This window comes from Myotis brandtii, unplaced genomic scaffold (genome assembly GCF_000412655.1).
Source record: "Myotis brandtii unplaced genomic scaffold, ASM41265v1 scaffold193, whole genome shotgun sequence".
In the NCBI taxonomy this organism is placed as follows: domain Eukaryota; kingdom Metazoa; phylum Chordata; class Mammalia; order Chiroptera; family Vespertilionidae; genus Myotis; species Myotis brandtii.
This window is the reverse complement of record NW_005357191.1, coordinates 1716034-1738903: the sequence shown is the minus strand read 5'-3', so window position 1 is coordinate 1738903 and position 22870 is coordinate 1716034. Positions and strand designations below refer to the sequence as shown.

Sequence of the window (22870 nt, the reverse complement as noted above, 5' to 3'; positions counted from 1 at the left end):
GCAGCCGGGACTTAGCAACAGGGAAGTCAGTGGAGCCTGGAGGACAGTGTCAGCAGAGAGATGAGGGCAAAAGCCTGAGCAAAGTGGGATAAGAAAAAACGGGAGAGGAATTGGAAATGGTGAGTATAGACAACTTTTGGGGAGTTTTGCTTACAAAGGCAAGAAAGATAGGGGCAGTCGATGCTGGGGGAAGTGAAGCGAAGTTATTTTTATTAAAAAATTATTCCCAGTTACAGATGACATACAATATTATATTAGTTTCAGGCATATAACATAGAATTAGACATTTATATACCTTATGAGGAATGACCCTGGTAAGTCTAGTACCCACCTGGTACCCTATGTAGTTGTTACAATATTATTTATTGACTATATTCCTTTTACATCCTTGGGGATCAAGTTTTCTTAAGATGAGAGAAATAACAGCATGGCTTCTAGACTGGTAAGAATGATTCCATAGCAAAAAATTTAAGATGTAGGAGAATTTGGATGTTTGAAATTCTATTTACTATGATATAGAAATTGTTTTATTTTTAACTTGAAAAAAACATCATTAGTTGTTTTTTTGGAAAAGAACTTTTATAAAGGTCCATTACATGTTTGCTTCAAGATACTTTATAAAATGTTTAGAGAAAACAAATTAGTGTTTTACTTTAACCAGTACATTGAGTTAGATAGAAAGTTATTACTGTTTCATAAAAATTCTGGTTTAATAGCCACAAAGGAATTTTGGATGCTTTTCATGTGAACATGGCTGATCTTTTTCCCCCTCAGGTATTTAGTTATGGAATTAATGGATGCTAACTTATGTCAGGTTATTCATATGGAGTTGGACCATGAGAGAATGTCCTATCTTCTTTACCAGATGCTCTGTGGTATTAAACACCTTCATTCAGCCGGTATCATTCATCGAGTAAGTAGTGATGCCATATTAATTTTATTTTTAAAATCATAATAATTTTGTTGCCAGAATCCTCCAGATACAAAAGAACTTAAATTTGTAAAATATTTGTCAGTGTTGAAAATCCAAATAAACTATAGGGTTGTGTTGAGTTTCCAAACATTGTTAAGATCAGAAGACATCTGTGGAACGCCTGGTTGGCCTGGGCCCATGTGGGCCACCCTGGATGCAGGCCGGAGCCAGGTGCTCAGCTGGATTCCTCAGAAGAATAGGGCAAAGAGCTCCCTCATACCATTTATCCATATTCACCTGCTGTCGATATTTTTGCCATATTTGAAATCTCATTTTTAATGAATCAAGGGATTAGATTTGGGGTGGGAGAAATTAGAGACCAAGTAAAAAATAATATAGTTAGTTGTTTGAGAAATCTTGCATGAATTATAACCTAAATATTTGTTTCTTCTATTGGAAAATTCTGCCATTCCAGCATCCTGGCCCTACTGGTGAGAGCTTTTGGAATGGCCTGTGATGGGCCTCTGGACTGGATTAAGACTGGGATTTGAATGACAGTTTCCTGTACTAATGGGAAGATACAGTGTAATTCTCTAAGCTAGTTGTATGAGTTTCTATTTTTTTAAATTTGGACTACTGTATAAACAGAACATCGTGATAGAATTTTTTGAAACAACTAAAATGTTGAGTGAGATTAGAGGCAGAAATAATGTAATTTTACTGGAATCATTCATAGCATTCTCTGAATTATTACCATACTAATTTTGTTCACAGACTATCTTTAGGTACTATGTTTCAACACCAATAAGTTATTTTCTTGGAACTAAATCTGTAGGGAGAGGAAGATAGTGAGACAAGAACAATGCAGCCTATTGATAACAGAGAAAAATAGATTTTCAGTGGGGTAGCAGATCCATCAGGTGCCAGGAAAGGTTGACTCCATCCCAGCTGCTGAATAGAGGTCTCCGTGGCAACAGAGCCCACCAACCCAGAAAGGGCTCAGCCCTTGCCCCTATCATGAACCTCAGGTCTGCAGCCTGAGGCCAGGAGGCGGGAGGCTTCCCTGGCCTGACATGCTGGCTGATGAGCACTTGGCTCCAGACCAGTGAGCTGCTACAGCCTTTGCTGCCACCAAGTGTTCAGTTAAAATAATACAAATTCTGTTGACAAATTTGCTTTAAAAATCGTAATTTTTTAAAAATTAAAAATGAAGATTTCCCAACATACCGTTCTATTTCTTTTTCTAAAATTTTCACAGACTTTTATATAAACTAAGGCACCTTTAATGTCTCTTAAGTACATCTTATATTAAATTCACGCTTTAGTAAGTGCCCAGATTCCGTTAAGCTTTATTAACTTTGTAAAGGGGAATGGTTTACCTTGTTTGTTCCTTCCCTCTTAAGCCCGGAGATTCATAGGAAAGCATGACTCTCCCTGGGACGTGGTAAGAGCTGCAGCCAACACTTAGTGCGTGAATCTTGAGTTGTGAACCCTTCCTATTCTTTTGCCTGTGGACAGTATCATGCACACAGGTACACTTGCAGTTTTGCTCATTAAGATAGTTTTATGCTATGCATAAAATGTTAATTATTTAAAAATAAAACACCCATAATCCCACCACTTTTTACTTTATATAATTCAAAAAATTAAAAGAAATGAGAGTCCCCCAGCCCTCCTCTGCCACCTGGAGGTGGCCGGTGAGCAACTGGGGTGTTTCCTTCTTCACTTTACACGGACACAGACTTTCTGCTTAAGCTGATTCCAGCGTATCTGTTTATTCTTATGTCCTTTTTAACTTATGTTTTTCAAAACAAGATCCTCTCGTACATAATTGTCCTGCAACTTGCTGAATGAGCTGGTTGATTTGTTTTTTATTTTAATTAGGGATCAGATAGTTCTACAGATATTTATTTAAAAAGCGGAGTCCCCAACTCCTCCGTCTTATTTCTCTCTCCCCAGAAGCAAACTCAGTTCTTTTAGTGTTAATTTCCATATGATTAGATAAAATATGATTAGATCTCTGTTCGATGACCTTTTTCGATTTGGGGCTTAAGGTACTGACTTTGCTCTTTCACCATCCACAATCCTCACCTATCCTGTTCTGCCACCTCCCAGTATTTACAATGTAATTGGGTTTGGATCAGTGTCCACGGCTTAAGGTACTGACTTTGCTCTTTCACCATCCACAACCCTCACCTATCTATCCTGTTCTGCCACCTCCCAGTATTTACAGTGTAATTGGGTTTGGATCAGTGTCCATATTGTGTTTTATGTTACTGTGACCTTGTCAGTGCTTTTCACAAGCTGGGCCTCTCACCCTGCCCTCGCTGGGCCTCACACCAGCGGGTCTGTTGGTCTTGAGTCTGAAGCCCAGTCTGGAGAGTTTGTTTCTGTTTTTCTAGATAATGAGCCAGTGGGCGTGAGGAAGGAGCAGAGCCTCTCTCTGGGAAGTCTCCTTTCCCTTCCCAGTGTCTTGCTTCCTGCGTCACCCTGCCTCCCCAGGACCTGGCGCTCTCTTCCCGAGTCATTCCAGGGCGTTGGTCCAGATGGTCCCCGTGTGGGCCACTCATACTCCCCTGGCGGCTGCCAGGGAGGCCACGCTTCACTAGACACCCCTACACTCTGGTGGGCAGGCCCCAAGTGTAGGTGTCATTTGTATTTTGACGTATGTTTCTGGTTTTCCTTGTTTTGGATGATTTTTAGGATTTAAAGAGGCAGAATTGTCTTTATTCTGCTACTTTGAAACTGAAGTCCAGTCTGTCTTGGAAAGCTGCCCCTGGTAGTGTGTGGAGCTGATGGGAGGGAGGTAGTTGTGGATGTGGGGAGCCCTCCAGGGCCTGGGGCCTCTTTAAACCCTTCCAACTATCCACGTCATCTTCATTTTATCATCATTCTGCAGCAGTTGGCAGTAAAGTGTGTTGTTTCTCACACACACACCGCCCCCCTCCCCCAAGGGAAAAAAAATCAGTACCAGATGACAAAGCTCTGACTGGTGGAAGCAGCCGGAGGTGGTCCTGTTTTCCAGTTCACTCAGGTCCACGGAGCAGGCCAGCGGAGCTGTTCTGGTCATATTCATTCATGTGGCTCTTGTTTTAGTTCAAGGCCAGGTTGGATTGCAGGGGCTGCTGGATGGTAAAACAAAGACATTTCAACTTTTTTAAAAAAAATCAGCCTCCTAAGAAAGCACCTCCTGCCTTTCCCACCACCCTGTGTCCAGAAAGGTCACCCACTATGGGGATGTTGATGCCGTTCCTCTCCTCACTGCCTCAGGAGAGGCTAAAAACGCTGCCTCATCACTTAACGCTCCAAAAATACTTGTTTCATGACATTGGTTGGTGGTGTTTTAGCTGCTTCACCGTGTGCGCCTGCTCACAGGGACAGCTGCTGGGTGGGTGGCTGAGTCTTCCCGGCTTTACCTTGTGCAGAACAGTGGCTGCGGCAGGGGCGGACACGCAGGCTCTGGGACGGCTGGGGCCGGGCCATCGGCATAGGGCTTGTTGGGAATTTTCACTGCATCTTTTAGAAATTATGTGTTTGTAATTTCTGTTTTCCTGAATCGGGAAGTTTAGAGAGTATTCAACAGTAATGAAACGGAACGTTAGCTATTGGAAGTTTTAAAGGTTCTCTACTTACAGCCACATGCTATAGCTCAGGTGACTGGTGGCTGCCCCCCGGACAGCACAGGACCAGGGTTCCCTTGCCCCGGCATCTTCCCTTGGCTCTTTCTTTCTTTGGTAAAAGAATTCCATGATCACCGAGCCCCACTCCCCCACTCTGACTATGTGGCTATAATTGGATGTGACAGTGCCAAAAAAGATTGTAAAATACCTCATTAATCTTATGTTGGTTACATTTTGAAATGATAAGTAACACTTCACAGTGTCACGTGCCCATTTGCAGCGCATCAGTTGGAAAGTTCTAAGTCAGATACTGGACGTGAGCTTCATACTTAACCACTCCCAGGTCCTTCCGTGCGGTGTGCCTGGGCAGTTTGATGTTGCAACTGCATGTTGGAGAATTCTTGTGAATAGAGCAGTTGTGGATTGTTCAGAAGTCACAGTTTCTAGGGTGAGTCTGCAGGCTGGCGTCCCCAGGCAAAAGTCAAATTCCTGTGGCCTGAGGAAGGGGCTGGAGTGTGGGAGATCGGCAGTAAGAAAGGCCCTAGAGCTAAGAGGGAAAGTGACAGAAGCTATGGAAGCATTGAGAGTCGTGGGGAGGGGCATGTGTGTCCGCTCGGCAGACATTTCTGACGGACATTTCTGGTTCTCGGAGCAGAGAGCACAGGGGCCTCCCCTCGCAGAGCCCGCACTTGGAGGTGGGGGAGAGGTGAGGCGCACACGCTGTGTGCTGGGCGAGTGGGGCTCGGTGATCATGGAATTCTTACCAAAGCAAGAAGGAGCCATGGGAAGATGCCAGGGCAAGGAAACCCTGGTCCTGAGCTGTCCAGGTGGTAGCCACCAGTCACCTGAGGCGATTGAGCACTGAGAGTGTGGCTATAATGGGATGTGACAGTGCCAAAAAAAGAATGTAAAATATCTCATTAATACTTCTTATGTTGGTTACATTTTGAAATGATAAGTAATACTGTCAAACTCAAAAAAATTTTGGAGGCTTTGGCTAGAAATAAATGATAGATTTATTCAAGGGTCTTAGAGTTTGCACACTGGAAATACAGCTAGGCAAAAACCCAGAAGTGTTCTGAAGAATAAAAAAAAGTTGGGTTCTTATAGTAAAAAGTGCATTCTTGAGAATAGGCAGCCCTGCATTCTTAGCCCGAGGAGTGGTCCATGAAATGATAAGTAATACTGTCAAACTCAAAAAAATTTTGGAGGCTTTGGCTAGAAATAAATGATAGATTTATTCAAGGGTCTTAGAGTTTGCACACTGGAAATACAGCTAGGCAAAAACCCAGAAGTGTTCTGAAGAATAAAAAAAAGTTAGGACTTCTTATAGTAAAAAGTGCATTCTTGAGAATAGGCAGCCCTGCATTCTTAGCCCGAGGAGTGGTCCAGAACATTTGTCAGTCAGATGGCAGGCTGTCTGGATGATGGGTGCCAGGTGCTCTAGAGGATGGGCACCAGGGGGTCTAGTCACATCGATGGATAGCAGATGTCAGGAGGATGTCAGGTGACCTGGATGTGTGGGTCCTTTGCGGGTAATCAGGGTTACCTGGAGGGGGAAGTCAGAGGTTATCTGGCGGTCTGGTGTCTGTCCAGATGTATGTCCAGGCATCAACTCAGGACTGGAAAGTTCAAAAAGTTTAAGTTCCCAGACTACTTAAGTAGAACAAGAATAGAGTCCTTCCTCATGCCTCCATCTTCATAATGTTAATAATTTCAGCAGCTTGGTTAAAGTGATTCCTTTTATATTCCCTACCTTCAGTCTTTTCTCAATATTATGGATATATTGGATTAAGTAAAATGTATTATTAAAATTAGTTTTACCTAATTAGAAATTAGTTTCTATTCACTCTCTTTAAGGTGGCTACTAGAAAATGTCAATTATATCTGTTGGAGAGCAGGGAAGAGCCAGAGTGTTAGGAACTGAAGGATGACCAGGCGTGGAGGGAGGAAGGGAGGGAGGAGGGGAAGTCCGCAGAAGGGTTGTGGGGTTTTTTACTAATTGCTGAAAATAATGAGATGGTAAAACATCTGAACATGCACATTTCTTTCATATACAAAGTTTGATTAAGCACCAGGAACTACTCAGAGAATCTAAAAGTCCACTGCAAACAATACATTTCTTGGGATCTAAATTTAAAAATAATCACCAGACACACAATTTACCCTCTGAGGAAACTTAGTTATGGGGACAGACTACTTTGGGAAGATAAATGTAAGAAGTGATAGGAGGAAGTGAAGGGAAATGACCACACCTATTGCAGAAGCAGACTGGAAAGCAAAAAATGTGAAAGCAGATTGTAAAACTAGTGCCCGGCTCCAAGGCCAACAACTTGAACAACCAAAACATGAAAAAGACCTTGCCCAGTCCCAGGGTCAGTGAGGGGCTCCAGGAAAGAGCTGTGTGTCAGTGCAGCTCCCGAGAGCAGAGTGTACTCAGGGGCGTGTCTTGATCTGAGGACCAAATGTTTTGGGGCTTGTTCTGGAAACATGGGGCACGCCTGGAGCATGTAGACCAGCAACCTGCATGCCCTGCGTTCATTCCCTCGTGCCACTGAGGGTACATGTTCACTTTAAGTCTCTCACTCCTTGCTAGAAACTTGGGGTTTCTTCTTCTTTGCAAACCACAGGGAAACCCAATTTCTGTACCTGTAACATCTGAAGGTAATAACGGATGACCACTTATAGCCAATGGCAGATGTACGTATCTCCAGTGGGGTTTCTTCTTCTTTGCAAACCACAGGGAAACCCAGTTTCTGTACCTGTAACATCTGAAGGTAATAAAGGATGACCACTTATAGCCAATGGCTAGATGTACATATCTCCATTGAGGAATCCCCTTAACATGGGGTTGCCGTGATGGGAGGAGAGGAGGCTCCCCTGGACCATGGCTGAGCAGACCAGTCACTTCAGAGGAAATGAGAACAAAATCTTCCAGGACGATGAGTCAGAATTTCTGTCTAAAATGGTGCTTGCACACAGGCATACAAGTATCCCAGACACCCCTAGAAAGCAGTCTGACAGCACACGATGCCGGCTGCTGGAAACTCGTCATCGGTTAGACTGGAACAGTATCTTTGAGTTTTTAGGCAATCTGAGATGCCAGCATAAGGTGTTCAGGGCCCTCTCCTGAAGATGCTGTGAAAACAAGACCCTAAATAACTACCTAGAGAGAACATACACATTCTAAGAGGCCCAACATTTTCTCTGGGTGAAGTGGATGACTTAACTCATGAAACTGGAGAAAACAGTAAGAATATCCTTGGATACATTCAGTGTGTCAAGGGAAGGTATTTTCCCCTACAGAGAAATGCAATAAATGACCACAGTGAGGGCCCCGGTGAGCGCCAGTGACTGGGTCCCCGCACACAAGAACTTCCAGCGCAGCCCGACCCTTTCCTTTCTCTAAGACAGGCGCTGGGGCCCACTCGCCCTCACCTTAAGTGGCTTTAGGGGCTCCAGCCGGGTGCCCCCCGCTTCCTCGGCCTTCCTGCCCCTGCCCCGGGGTTTCTTGGCCTGCTAGGTTGGAGGCGCCCAAAGCACCAGCCCCTTTTCTTTTTCAAACGTGACTTGCTGGTGTTTCAAGCTGCGTTACACAGCAGTCCCACCTGGTAAAGCCCGGCGCGGAGTGAAGCCAAAGCGCACAACACAAGAAGCGGCCAAAGCCAAGGTTTCCCACAACACCTCTCTCCAAGGGACTAGTGACCACTGAGGCCTGGCTGCGGCTGCCGGTGCTCCCGCGGGGTGCGTGCGCAAGTCTTCCAGGAGGGCTTCTCCGTGGGACTATTTTGCTGTGAGATCCCTGTAGGGGTTCTTGTGCTGCGCGCTCTGGGATGAGGCCTCCATTTAGCCAAACAGTTCAATGGTCCTTGCCCTGAAGAGGTTCTGGAATGCACAGCCGCCTGCTGCGGACGTGCTCCAGGAGGAGGCGCGCTGGGCTGCAGGCAGCAGGAAGCGCAGTGCCCTCGGTGCTGCAGTCCTGCTTGGTGCCGGGCGTTGATGTCACAGCAGCCACCCACCAGCAAGTCCTTGTTTGTCCGTGACGAGGTGCTTCCCTTGAGTGGAATTTTGGCACTGGTTGCTGGGCCTGCTGCACTTCCCACAGAATGGGCTGATCAAGGTCTTGAACCTGGAGGAGGTTCCCATCTCACTGCCCTCCCCTGGTGAGCCGGTGGCACGCCATGGCCGCAGGTTCTCCATGCCTGCGCAGTATGGTGCAGGGTGTGGTGGCTGGGCCCTGGGCAGCATGGACCCTACACGAGTGGCAGCCCCATCCCTCACACCGGGCACCAGCCCCTTGACCCTCAGCCCGGCCAGCTCCCCCCCTTGGAAGGTTTGCAGTGAAGGTCATGAGCATTTCCACATGGGGGTGAGGGCAACCAGCTGACTTCTTTAGGCTTATTTGTATTAGTTTCAGTTTGAGAATAGGATTTTCCAGAATTGTTTCAAAATGCCAGGGTTCCATTCTAACTTTCCTCCTCCCGCCAGCACTCTCATGTGCTTCAGCAGTCACTGACCTCTCCGCTCCCTGCCAGCATGCGGTTGTTTATTTACTAGTAGCATGCTTTGGTGCATTTTATTCATTTAAACCATTTCTGTCCTAGGATTTGAAACCTAGCAACATCGTAGTAAAGTCAGACTGCACGCTTAAGATCCTGGACTTTGGCCTAGCCCGGACAGCGTGCACCAACTTCATGATGACCCCGTACGTGGTGACACGGTATTACCGGGCGCCGGAAGTCATCCTGGGTATGGGCTATAAGGAGAACGGTGAGTGCAGATGGTACCGGAGAGCCTGAGATGTTTAAAAATAGTGCCATTCGTCATCACTAGTGTTGTCTCTTTCCTGTGAGTTATATGAACTTTAACATGGGGACTGTGTTACACACAGATTATCCTAGTCCACAAATAAAAAAATCATTACTTTTATATTTCCATTAGTTAAAATTATTCACTTTTGAAGTTAATATTTTTGAATGTTTATCAAAGTATAACATACTTATCTAAAAGAATATAAATCTCAAGTGTGCACTTACTGGGAGCGCACCCACATAACCAGCACCACCCCAGGCCTCTCCAGGGCCCTTCAGGTCTTAGTCCCCAAGGGAAGCTACCAACCTCATTTCCAGCACCATTGATTGGTTTTACTTATTTTTGAACGTGCTACAAATGGAATAATATATGTTCTTTTTTGCATAGAAAAGTTGATATCGGTGTTTTTTTTAACATCAAAACTTATTCTAGCAATAACAGAATAACAGAGCTCTTTCAAACTTAGCTTTTGACAAATTTGCCAAAAAGAATGAACTCACGTTTACTTGTTTTAAAAAAGTCTGAAAGTTTGCCCCAGCCATCTGAAATGGGCTTTGCCTCAGATCTATTTAGCTGCTCCGTAACCTGTGCTCCCACTGGGACACCACTCTGGGCTCTGTTGTTTCCTGCTGAAGGGAGAGAAAACTAGATTCCCGCTTACCTTCTCCCACCTGCCTCCTCTCCAGCAAGGGCACTAGATAGCCCTCTGCCTGGCTGGCAGAGGCGTGAGTTCTGCTGGCCCCGCAGAAGAGGGTGAGCCGCTGGAAGTCAGGGCACCTGGCAGGGCCTCCCCTGGAGCTCAGAAAAGCCAGCTTGCCTCTGTGGGCCCTGCTGACGGGACAGTTTAGAAAAGGACCCTCAGGAGGCCTGGGGTTCGGCGTGTTACCAGCTGCGTTGGTCTTTATGGGAGGGAGTTGGAGGAGGATGTGTGGGTCTCCTGCTGGTTTTAATCACCTGGTGTTTGGTAGTGGACATCTGGTCTGTCGGGTGCATCATGGCAGAAATGGTTCTCCATAAAGTCCTGTTCCCAGGAAGAGACTGTATCCTTCACAGGGAGACCTGCAGTGGCCACAGGGTGGGCGGGGGGGTGGGGTGGGGGCTAAAACAGCTTGGTGTGGGGACAGGCACTTCTGTTTTTGGGGTTTTGTTTGTTTTTTAAGCTGTAAAGTATTGGAATCTTTGCCACTTAAGCCCCAGGTTGCTGTGCACTGTTGGCTACACTGGAGGCTGCAACCATTCACATTGTGTGAAGCTCAGCTCACCCTTAGCAATTCGTTCTTCCATATTTGTGTGTTTAGTACACTGTTAGAATTCCTTTTCCTCACCTTTGTTTTGTTCATGGCACTTTATAATTTTATCATTTCATTTTATTTTCAGTTGATATCTGGTCAGTGGGTTGCATCATGGGCGAGCTGGTGAAAGGTTGTGTGATATTCCAAGGCACTGACCGTATCCTTCCCGGGACCTTCCCGGCCATGCTTCCTTAAGCACTACAAGCAGCCGGAGCTCAAAAGGAAAACGCCATAGTTCCAGACCGGGTGTAAGGGGCTTTATTATGTTTGTTAAATTAGTGTCACAAACCAACGGTTCAGTTTTACCTTTTCTTTTTTACTTGACTACCTCTAATGATTTTATTGAGGCTTGGAATTAAGTTAAACTAATTATATTAGCTCTTAATTTTATAAAAAATAGCTTATTAGAAATTTATTTACTATTTGATGAATATATTCTGATATAAATGAAAATGTTATTTATTTAGTTCACTCAATTTAACTAGGCAAGTTGCTGTCTAAATTTAGTAGGCCAATAAGTATTCCTGCATAATTTAATTAATATGCTATTAGTATGCATTAAAATACTTTCCCCCAAAGAACGGAAGCACATTACATAACACCTAAGTGAAAAAGATTAAAGTAAAAGTTGGTGAGGAACAACATATGGTAAATTTTCTTGTTACTCTGCTGACATTTTGTAGAAATTCTTAAAAAACCTGCTTAAAGGTATTTTGTGAGACACTGGGAAGTCTAAAATAAATATAAAATGCCAAAGATTAACTTATCTTGTGGTCAGGAAATCATATTGATGACATAGCACAAAGTAAATAGATAATATAGCTTTCTTTCCTCATATTCCTCATATTCTTCCATCTCTAATGTTTTTTAAGCCAACATGGTTCTTCACATATGCCCTTTTTCATTTGTGTTCTAACCACTTAATATTGTCATTAGTCTTTGATTTTGTTTTTTGTTATGAAAGCTTTAAGTGTCTCTGTTCATTGGCAAATTGATGTTTTTTTTAAAGGAAATCAAGCTGTGTAGTCAGTGTTTGTATTTTGTTAATTTTAGTTTTTTATAATTTTATGAGGGCAGTTTTTTTGTATTATAAATTATTCACAGCACAAACTTGGAATGAAAAGGTTTTATTCCTGTCATTTTATTTACCACATCACAGATGTTATGTGAGGTTAAATGCAGCATTTTATTTTGTCCTAGTAAATTTTCCAGTAGTTTCCCATAATCTACCTTAGATTCACTTGTTTCAAACTGTAAGGAAGGGGGCCTTTATTTTACAAATAAAGTCAATTAAAAAGGGAAAAATTGACATATTCTAAAGTTAAATCATTTAAAAGTATCTAACATTCAGTTTGTCTCAGTTCTTACTCATTTTATGCCTTTCCTTTTTGTATTAAGAAATGTTTTCTTGAGAAAGTACAAAAATGAAAAATGTGGGTACTTTTTGGTGCATTATTAAGTAATTTAAAATTCCTACTTTACATATTAACATCTTACAGTGTCTGTAATTAATAATTGTATATATAAGATTACCTAATGTCATTTGCAGAACACACACGGAGATTAACATCATTTTTCAAAAATAATTTTGCCAGTTTTTCAAACATTAGATTCTGGAAAGCAGTCTGCAGTTCTTATAGATTTGCTTTAGGTTTGTGGCCTGGGGTAGAAAAGGAGCTCCTGTCCCAGCATGGTCCATAAGAGAGGAAGCTTTAGCCAGGCCACCTTGGGCCCAGTTCTCACTCCCACATGGTGTCTGCATCCTTGAGGAGTCACAGCCCTTCTGAGCCTTGGTTCCTCTGTGGTATAATGAGAGCTCGGTGGTGCCTTCACACACCCCGGATGTCAGCCAGGCTTTTGGGACTGTCCTCCTGTCGCCTATCCCTCTGTAGTCTATAGACATAACCCCAGTAGCTACCCTTTCCTAGGCTCTCAGCTGACCTAAAGTGGAAAAGGATGGCCCAACTGCTGAGCTGAGGGTAGACCTGCCAGGTCAAGGGCTATCACAAGGAAACCACCAGGATGGTAGGGGGAGGCGGCTGAAACGCTGTATTTGTTTTGAAGGTCAGCCCTTCAGTGAGCCTTGTTAGGATTCTGAGACGTATGTCAGACACTGGAGATATCAAGAGCTGAGCTTGGGAAGAGGTTTGGGATGGAGAAACAAAGATGGATGGTCAGACTGCCATGTGTAAAGGCAGGATACTGGTAGTGAGTGCTGAGAGAGGACAAGGGAGGAGGACAAGCCCCTCGGGTGGCAGAGAAAAGAGAAGCCTGTGAAGGCGACAGAGGCCCCTCCTGGAGGGAGAGGCTCTAGAAGCCAGAGGGGAAGTGGCTGAGGGGGAAGCTGGGTGACGCTGTTAAAAAGGTCAGGGTTGAGAATGACCACTGGGGTGAGGGATGGTCACTGGCAGCCTGGGTGGGCTGGATTTCATGGAGTGATGGGGAAAGCCTGACAAGAGGATGTTTAAGAGAGAGCAAGAGGCTGGGAATTAGAGAAACAAGTATTGACAACTTTTTTTTTTCCCAAGTGAAAATGGTAGCAAGTGCCAGATGTGGGCCCTGCCTCACAGGGCTCTGGCTCCCCAGCTGTGAACTGAGAAGCCCCATAGGTCTTCCAGTTTAGGGAGCTTTCGATCTAATTTAGCATTAGTATGAAAACTGGCTTCAGTTTGCCTTGTAATTACTGTCTAATTTCATAGATAAGCATTTCTGTCATAGGTATTCTTCAGTTATAAGATACCTTTATTTCGATCTAGAATGGGAAGGCACATAGAACTCATTGTATTGATTTAATAAACTGTGATCATAGTTTATAAAGAGTATAAGAGTTTTTTTGTTTGTTTTTTAATGGTCTAAACTTGGAAACTCAAACCTTATTTGAATATTATTTCAAAATGCTTCTGCTGGCCCCGTAGAGTGGCCTAGTTAATTACTTGTCGACAGGTATAAATATAATTTGTTTTTCTTTGAATGATACCACTTTATGTAATAGGAATATAAGGCATTTCAGTTGTATTTTCCTCAAGAGACTCCTTAGATATTGATCAGTGGAATAAAGTTATTGAGCAGCTAGGAACACCGTCTGCAGATTTCATGAAGAAACTTCAGCCAACTGTGAGGAATTATGTAGAAAACAGACCAAAGTATCCTGGAATCAAATTTGAAGAACTCTTTCCAGACTGGATATTCCCATCAGAATCGGAACGAGACAAAATTAAAAGTAAGCTAGCCTCTTGTTTCCATAATCTGGGTGAAGCGTTCATTTTTCATGTTTGTATTCTAAAACCTGTGAACATTGGGAAACAAAATAGTTGAAACCTTCAAGTAAAACCACTTCCAGGCTAAAATGAAGGCATTGTGGAGAGAAAGCTTCAAGACCTAGAAGTTTTGTCCTCAATAAAATGGCTTAACTAAATGGGCCAAATAAAACTATTCCCACCAGTCAGAAAGACTCCTGCGTTAGTTCCAGCAGCTGACGTTTTAAACGTTTCCAGGTTCACAGGATGCTTGAATAAAGATCTAGCCCCATTGAAAAGTCAGAAAACAAATGATAGTTCAGTTCAAAAGAACCTCCTTCTCCCTTTTCCTGTGTCCATCACTAAAATGTGATTTAAGGGAAAAGAGATTTGTTTCTCTCCACATCAAGGTAAATTGCCCCTCAATCAGAAAAGCCCCATCTCTCCTTTGCCTGTGTATGTCAACTAATTGTCAAAACCAGTGAGCCTTGCATTGAACTAAGTTACTGAAGGTGTTGGTTTTTTTTAGCTACTTCTAATCTCTAGATTTTTTTAAAGTGTATGTTGACAACATTGTATACAGGTAGGCAAAGCAGAGGCACCTGGGAAGTGCCCATCCTGTGCCAGCGTGAGATTATTGTGTGGCTTATAAGGTCTGTTCTAGTTGCACTTTGGAACGACATCAGAAATAAATGCTCACCTGTGCTTCGTGTCTGCACAGACGGCAGTGCCCCCGCTCAGCTCTGCACCCTCCCTGGCAGAGGCGCTCCCTGGGACTCTGTCTTCCTCTTCCAGACCTAGAGGCTGAAACCACATCCAAAAGCCCGATTTCTAGTGAAAGAGGCTGATAGGTTCAAGATCAAGTCTTGAAACTATCAAACAATTTTCAAAGTTCATATATTTAAAAAAATCTTTTTATTGATTTTAGAGGGAGAAGAAGAGAGAGGTAAGAACATTGATGAGCATCGATCGGCTGCCTCCTGCACCCCTCCTCTTTTTTCCCCCCATAGCTCCCTCCACCCGGTTCCCACACCACCCTCTGCCCTCCCCCCCCCCCCCCCCCCCCCCCCCCCCCCCAGGTACATGGGACAACGCTCAACCAACTGGGCCACACCAGCCAGACCCATTTTTGTTCTATCTGTGCTGTCACAGTTAGTTCTTCATAGTGCAGTTTTCAGATAAACAGCATTGGTTACTAATCTAATATTTGTTTTTACTCTAGCAAGTCAAGCCAGAGATCTGTTATCAAAAATGTTAGTGATAGACCCTGACAAGCGAATCTCTGTGGACGAGGCTTTGCGTCACCCTTACATTACTGTGTGGTATGACCCTGCTGAAGCAGAAGCGGTAAGCAGCTCTTGTGAAAAGACATATGTTCAGGGACTTATATTTCCTAGGGTCTTCTGTCTGGTCTAGAATGTCTACATAAGGGGAGCAAGTCCTACATTAGGAGGATCACAAAGAGGCCATGTGATGGGTCACGGCCCCTTTTGGAGCACTTGTTCCTGGGGCTCTAGCTCAGTACTTAGGAAGTGAACATGCTTATGCTGCATCCATAGACTCAACTTGGATGCAGATGCTGGCAGGTGGTCACCATATCACCATTTTAAAGCTCCATGTGTACCTGGCATTGTGCTTTGAGCTTTGGTTACATCATCTTGTTTAGGCACCCAGTCAGGCTAAGAAACTTGCTGTAAATCACAAGTTTGTTGGTCCTTCTCAGGGGCACTTGCTAGAGGTGCTCCACTCTGAGCTGGTGCTCGTGTGCATGTTTCCACAGCACACTGGGGGCGATCCTCAGCTGTGAGTGAAGAAGCGCATAGTGGATGCTGATTGTGTGCCAGCAGTGGAACTCATTTTTGTCTTGGCCTCTGGATTTAACCACCGTTTTATTTTTATTTTTTTATTATTCTTTTTTAAACCTCCATTTTAAATATTGTTTTATATGAAAAGAATCTGATATATAAGCATGTGATTTTTAAGCAAGTTTTTGGATCAGTGCACTGATGGGTGGAGGTGGATGGGTTTGGGAGTTTTGACGAGAAGAACTGTCAATCTGGACTACGTTCTCCCCCTTCTGTTTCCTAGCACAGTGCCTTGTCCAGGGAGGGTCTCTAGGAAGCAGCCTGTGATGACTCATTTTGTAATTAGACTGGAGGCCCAGTGCACAAAATTTGTGCACAGATAGGGTCCCTAGGCCTTGCCAGCGATCAGGGCCAATCAGGGCCTTCCTTCCTTCTGCGCCGCCCCCTGGTGGTCAGCACATGTCATAGCAAGTGATCGAACTCCCAAGGGGACACTTGCATATTAGGCTTTTATATATATAGATTTGAGCAGATAGCTTTAAAGTGTTTTGAGGTCATGTGATTATAAAGTTGACAATAAGAGCTCTATTTTATTGGTTAATCTTTTCTTAATTATTTTGATTCTAAAACTGATATAATATCACACTTTTGAAGAAATCTTTCATAAGCCATGTTTGAAAGAAATTACATCCATATCATAAATATATTAGAAGTCCTCCAAGTGATTCTACCCTTTTCTTAATGCCTCATTATTTTGTAAATTAATTGACTTTACGTATAACTTAATTTTTAGCCACCACCTCAAATTTACGATGCCCAGTTGGAAGAAAGAGAACATGCGATTGAAGAATGGAAAGGTAACTGGGAGCTGATTTTGATCCATACTTACGACATTTCTTGAAGTCCTTGAAGGGGCAGTTTCTCACTTGTCAATAATAGCCTTTGGGGCCCGGAACAAGAAACCCTGCAGGCCATTACCCTCCCTCTCCCCCTTCCCAGGAGAAAAAGAACTCGAAGGTAACAGAGTTCAAAAGGAACATGTATAAATTGTATATTATTGGCTTTAAAAGAGAAAAATAAGGGCTTTTTCACATGACCTTACATTATCAAATCCTGGTTTGTCAACTAAGTGTACTAATTATATCTCACCTTGATGACATGTTGCAAAATGTTGGGTAGCCCCAATTTACAAACCCGTAAAGCAGACCTTGGGGACTTCAGTGGGGTCATTTGAATGTATGCTGTATTCATAAATCATGTGGTTGTATATGTGTTTTAAAATAGAATTTGGGCAAAATAGCAGATCACAAATATGCAAAAAATTTTTAGTCCACTATGAGATTAACCAAACAACTCACAACAAACTAAACCAGCAATAAAGAGACTGAACTAATGATTTTTTATTAAAAGTTTGAATCACTAGTAATTGAGAACCATGACCAGCACAAGTCAAAATAGGTGACTTGGGCCACTCCCCAGGGTGCCCGGAGTGCCAGTGACCTGCGTGCACACACACAGCAGGGCCTTACACACAGCCACACTTTGTGGCAAAAGGCAGGCTTCTTTTATTTCAAGAATCCTAAAATTTTAGAACCCCCTAATACATTGCTTAATAGTTAATTGTTTTTCTTACCAAGGAAAACCGAGTTGAAGCCAAGAAAAAAGTTAGGTATTTGGATTAATTTCTGGCCAGTCTGGAGGTGCTTCTAGCTCACATGTGGATGCTGGTCATGTTTGGAGAACCACAGTAATGACAGAGAAACATACAAATACGTGTGAGGGCATCCAATAGTTTAAAATGTTCTGTGAGAGCCACTTTGCTAACTTTCTCTTTCTCTCTGTTTCTCTCTATCTCTCTGTCTACCTGCCCCCTTTTTAAAAATCCCCTCATGGCTCTGACCGGTTTGGCTCAGTGGATAGAGCGTCGGCCTGCGGACTCAAGGGTCCCAGGTTCTATTCCGGTCAAGGGCATGTGCCTTGGTTGCCGGCACATCCCCGGTGGGGAGTGTGCAGGAGGCAGCTGATCGATGTTTCTCTCTCATCGATATTTCTGGCTCTCTATCCCTCTCCCTTCCTCTCTGTGAAAGATCAATAAAATACATATTTTTTTAAAAATCCCCTCATGGACCCAGAACCACCTCCATTTTTGGTGGCCTTAATAATTGGGTTGAAAAGATGTAATCTATCAAAACATGGATAGTTTGGTCTAGGTCGACTGTGTTTCTGAATTAACTGTGTATCACAATTAAAAATAACACATCCCAGTGCCCTTGGAGTAGTTCCCGTTGACTTGGAAGAAGGGTTAGAGATGCCGAGAAACTGAGGAAGCCTTTTCACTTGCACTTCTGTTTGCAGAGCTGATTTACAAAGAAGTCATGGACTGGGAAGAAAGAAGTAAGAATGGTGTTGTCAAAGATCAGCCTTCAGGTTAGTCATCGCTTTAATAGTTGGATCACATTCTTCTCTCCCTGGTCAACTTTCACAGGTGGCAGTAGTGTGTTAAGTGCCAGCCTGACCAGCACTGGGTTTGAAAATCCGTGGGTGATTAGTCTCCCATCTGGGTTTGTCCTGGGGGTGGCCGCTAACGTTATACTGAGGTGCCAAGCAGTGAGCGAGCCTCATGGTAAACATTCTTGTCCCATCCTTGCAGCAGCTGCTGTCAGCTCCATTTACAGATGAGGAAACTGAATGTAAAGCCTTTTCGATGTGCATGGCCCACTTTGTCCTGGCCCACACCCAGTTAAAAAGAAAACGAATGTGAATCTAATTAAGATAAGTTTGGTTTTCTTTTGAGAAAATTATTCGTACAGTTACACCATTTTCTCCTTGACCTACCTAATGGGAGGAGCCTAATAGCGAGGCAACTGTGTGATCACTAGAGACATAGCATGTCTGTTCCTAAGTCTGCGGGATGCTACCTGTTTTTCTCACGGAAACTCTTCATTATAGAGATTTTCTCACCCAACTTCTATGGCCTGTGTGCACTGCTTCTTATTATGGAATTTTATATTCAGCAAGACAAATGGGTCAGTCATCTAGAGGTTGTGTAACTTGAGCATAAGATTAGGTGCTTTTTGTTAATTAAGCCCACATTTAAGACTGCAGACACTAACCTCTGAGAGCCTGAATGTTTTGTTTTTGCTCAGACCAGACCAAAATATGGATAGTAGCAAGTAGGATAATTTCATTTGCCTTAATATGTCAATTTTGGAGATTTCTAAAACAAAAATAAAATGAACAGGAGGACACCACATTTTTCCCCCTTTCTTGCTGGTTTGTTTGTATACAGCCCTTATTTTAGAAGGTATTTTTATTGCAAAAGAATTCTTCAAAGCTGATGCTTTTGTCCTTGGATTGAGTGTTTGCGATTATAACTGAAATGTCTGGTGGCATTTGAATCCTATTTGGGCTTAAGCCTTTTGAGATACTGATAATTTTAGAATACATTCAGCAATTTTCTTTAATATCCTTTTTAACCCAGCAGGCATTTTTAAGTAGTTAACATGATTATACATGAATACATATATGATGCTTAGCCACTAGGAAGAAAAGGAGAATGTTTCATGGAAAGACAGGAATATTTGGGATTCTGGGCCTAAAGAAAGACTCTAGGAAAAGCTCAAAATGTACAGTCAACTAACTTCTCATTTATACTAATAGTTAGGACGGGAAAGCACAGAGGACAGCGAGGGGTGCCCTGCGGCTCCCTGCCTGGGTGTGCAGCAGCGTCGTGCTTCAGGTTTTATTATGCTTGGTTTTCTTAGCACAGATGCAGCAGTAAGTAGCAACGCCACTCCTTCTCAGTCATCATCTATCAATGACATTTCATCCATGTCCACCGAGCAGACGCTGGCCTCAGACACAGACAGCAGCCTCGATGCCTCCACGGGACCCCTTGAAGGTTGTCGATGATGAGTTCGAAATAGCAAGCTTGTTGTCAGTGAGGAACTCTCGCTTCCATGGGCCTGAAATGCCCAGGAGTTGATGGAACCAAATAGAAAAAGTCCATGTTCTGCATGTAAGAAACATGATGCCTTGCCCCTGCTCAGTCCTGATAGCATTGCCTGCCTAGATTATAGTGAAGCAGGTTATGTCTGAAGAACAAAGTGCAAGCCACACTTTTAGAGATTTTGTTCAAGGTCATTTCAGGTGAGCAATTAGAATGAATGAATTTGTTTCTTTAATTGTACGGTAATGGTAGTGACAATTTCTCATCCTCAATGACTGTTGGGACTTATATGCATGTGACCACAGTGCTTGCTCCAACTTGCCATCTAGAACTTTGGAAATCAATATTTAAATGCCAAATAGTCTTCCAGGTAGTGCTGTTTCTAGAATTACCTCTTAATCTTAAGTACTTTGGTGTCTGTCCAGAAAAAATAGATTTATGTATATTAATTGGCCACCATCATATTATCATATCTCACCTTGGTTTATGGTATGATTTATTCTATCTTTTGTATTTCAGAAGAAATATAATTACATCTATTTAATAAATAAAAAATAGAACTTTTTAAAAAGTTGTCATGTTTGGGGCTGAGAATTATCTCTGCTAAAACCAAGACATTTACATGCACATTAGTCTGGTGGCTGCACATTCAGCTTTACTGCATGACAAAGTTCCAAGTTGTGTTTTGTGCTGCTTAGACATATATACTTTTAAAATCTTGTCGACCCTAACTCTTTTTTTCTTGGTCTTATGAACTTACTATTAGTTTAAAATGCTACCTAGAAATTCACCATCTTTATTAGCCCCCTAACAATCCATCTCAGTAATATGATGGCACATAGCTCCTTGAATCCATTATTGCCTTTAGAGTAGGGTTTTGCAAAATGACCACTAAAGGCCATCACAGGCACTTACTGAGGACTTGCTCTGCCCACAGTGAGATGGGTCCCTTCTTCCTTCATCGTTCAAGGTGAACATGACTTCGCAAGGCAGGTTTCCTTTTCCCACACAGCAGGCTTCCGGGCTTTCTTTCTTTCCTGAAAGAAGCACATTAATCTCCCTGTGGTCTGTGTGAGGAGCAGGCTGATGCCAAACGCCTGCTGGTGGCTTCCCAGTTGGTGTTGGCAACTTTTCCTCAGGGACATCGTGCGTGTTCTGGGAAAACTCTTCAGAGGGTTGTGGAGGAGACCCTGAAAGGGTAGTGGTTCACTGTGGCATATTTCCTGATTTAAACTGCTCACCTGAAATGGATGCTTTCAGAATTTTGCATGTGGAAATCATTCAGAATTCACTGAGATGCTGGGTATTGCAGTGTCACTGCAGAAATGGAGCTACCGATGGTCACATTTTGGCTACCTGTGTGCGTAATGCTTTTCCTAGAGCTTATTCTGTACGGATTCCTGTCTCATGTTTAATTATTTTGGAAGCTGTTGGGTCAACATTCTCTAGAATTGTTCTGAGGAGGAACTTTGATAAGACAGTTTATTATAAATATTAGCTACAATATTTTATTTTCTCTGCACCAGTTGTATCTTATTGGTTGGTATTATTACTGGAAAGTAGAACCTTTAATGAGCAAATTTAATACTGAAATCAGTTTTATATTGTGAGATTTAGACACACCCGAGTACAAGATGGAGATACTAACTTGGACTGAGGCAAAAACACCTTTTGTGGGGCTTGGGATGATTTTTGTGTTTGGAGGCTGATGGTATAGTGAAGACCGTTATCACTATACATGTAAAAGCATCTTAAAATGGCCTTTTCTCTAATGTACATTCTTTTAAAAGCTTTACTAAATCTATCTTTTAAAATAAAAACAAAGAAAGGGAAAAGTTTTAAAAATGTATTATCTGCCCTGGCCTTATGTAAATGCAGCACCAGGTGCTGAGGGTGCAGGGAAGTCCCGCTTAACCAGGCACCACACAGATGGGCTTCCTGCTCACTCCTTCGTTTGTGTTCACGGATGGAGCCCACGTCGTGCCAAACCCACCTTCCATCAGGTGGTGGGGAGCGCGCGTAGGACAGGCCACAGGCTGTAGACAGCAGAGCTCCACAGGAATACCTCACCCCTGCAGGGTCCCCTCCGAGGGAGGTGTGCCAGGTCCTGGTGCAATGCGCAGGGTTTCACACTGGTCGCTGTGGATGAATGATGATAAGAACTGAAAATGTGCTCAATTTTTCATCTTCTCTATTTTATTTTTGTAATTTATATTGTACACAACCCTGGAAGTAACTATTTTGGACACATATTTTTATAAACCAGGTAATTTGTTATTAGCCTGGAATTTGATCTAGGTTCGTTTTGTTTGTTTTCACTCAAAACCGAAATGACTGCCTCCCCTTTGTCAGGTCTTGATTTCAAGTGCAGGTTCCAGAGAGCAGAGTCTGTCCAAGTAGGAGAGCATTCTAGAAGCACATGCTGCTCAGTGCTGACAGCTGTGGTCTGGAGATGCTAGTGTGGCTCTGTTCTTACCTGTGGGATGCAAACTCAGAGCCACAGAGCTGAAAGGAAACCTTCAGCGGGGCCTTGCCGGCAGCCAGAGTCCCTCGTTGAAAGGTTGAATGGGATGCTGGTTTCATCCGGATCTGATGCTGTGTCAGTCGTGGTGATGATTACGAGGTCTACTGCTTGATCGCTAATGTAACGCCTCTGATGTTTCATGCTGGTGGTAAATACAGGTGTGACCTCTCAGATTGCATATCTCAAAAGTAATATTGCCTAATGTTTTGTAATAAAATATATTATGTGTGTTTTGATTGGTGAAAATAATACAGATACATTTTAAAAGAGAAGTGTATAGCATGTCCAATTTTTGTGTGTTTTGAAGTGACAATTGACTGTATATTTCTACATCACCATCGCTGATTACAGATTTAACGTAAACACAGGTGGATGTTGAAGTGTCGTCATTTCAATCAATACTAGCAAATGTTTTTAAATTGAAAGAGAAAACATTTCTGTGAGATCACTTACTGAAAATATGCTGCAAATTCCTGAATCTGTTTTCAAAACGATGTAGTACAAAATGATTCAGAGCCGTGGTGTAATTGTCTGCTCACAAGGTGTGGCCAGGAGACCCACCGATTGGTCTGCCCTGTATCACATCATGTCCCTGGGGCACCCATGTGCTTGTGGTTTGTGCACGAGATGAGCACTTGGGTTTTGAGTCACTTTAGATGTTCACAACTTAGGACAACAGGAGTAGAAGGGCCCTCAAAGGCTCACTTTCTTTTCTCTGC

The 22870-nt window shown here is 43.1% G+C and overlaps 1 protein-coding gene across 7 annotated transcripts in view; it reads left to right on the top strand.

Moving 5' to 3' along the window:
• MAPK9 (mitogen-activated protein kinase 9) overlaps positions 1 to 22564 on the top strand; it is a 39434-nt gene extending 16870 nt beyond the window's left edge. For 3 of the 7 annotated variants that reach the window (XM_005864920.2, XM_005864924.2, XM_014538566.1), the window contains 8 exons: positions 775 to 913; positions 9138 to 9303; positions 10723 to 10794; positions 13675 to 13857; positions 15096 to 15220; positions 16472 to 16535; positions 18034 to 18105; positions 19448 to 22564. In XM_005864920.2, the coding sequence (XP_005864982.1) occupies positions 775 to 913; positions 9138 to 9303; positions 10723 to 10794; positions 13675 to 13857; positions 15096 to 15220; positions 16472 to 16535; positions 18034 to 18105; positions 19448 to 19590 (964 nt within the window). In that variant the 3' untranslated portion in view covers positions 19591 to 22564. The other 4 variants (XM_014538567.1, XM_005864921.2, XM_014538568.1 and 1 more) reach the window with 4 other exon arrangements.
• Positions 22565 to 22870: the final 306 nt, after the last annotated feature.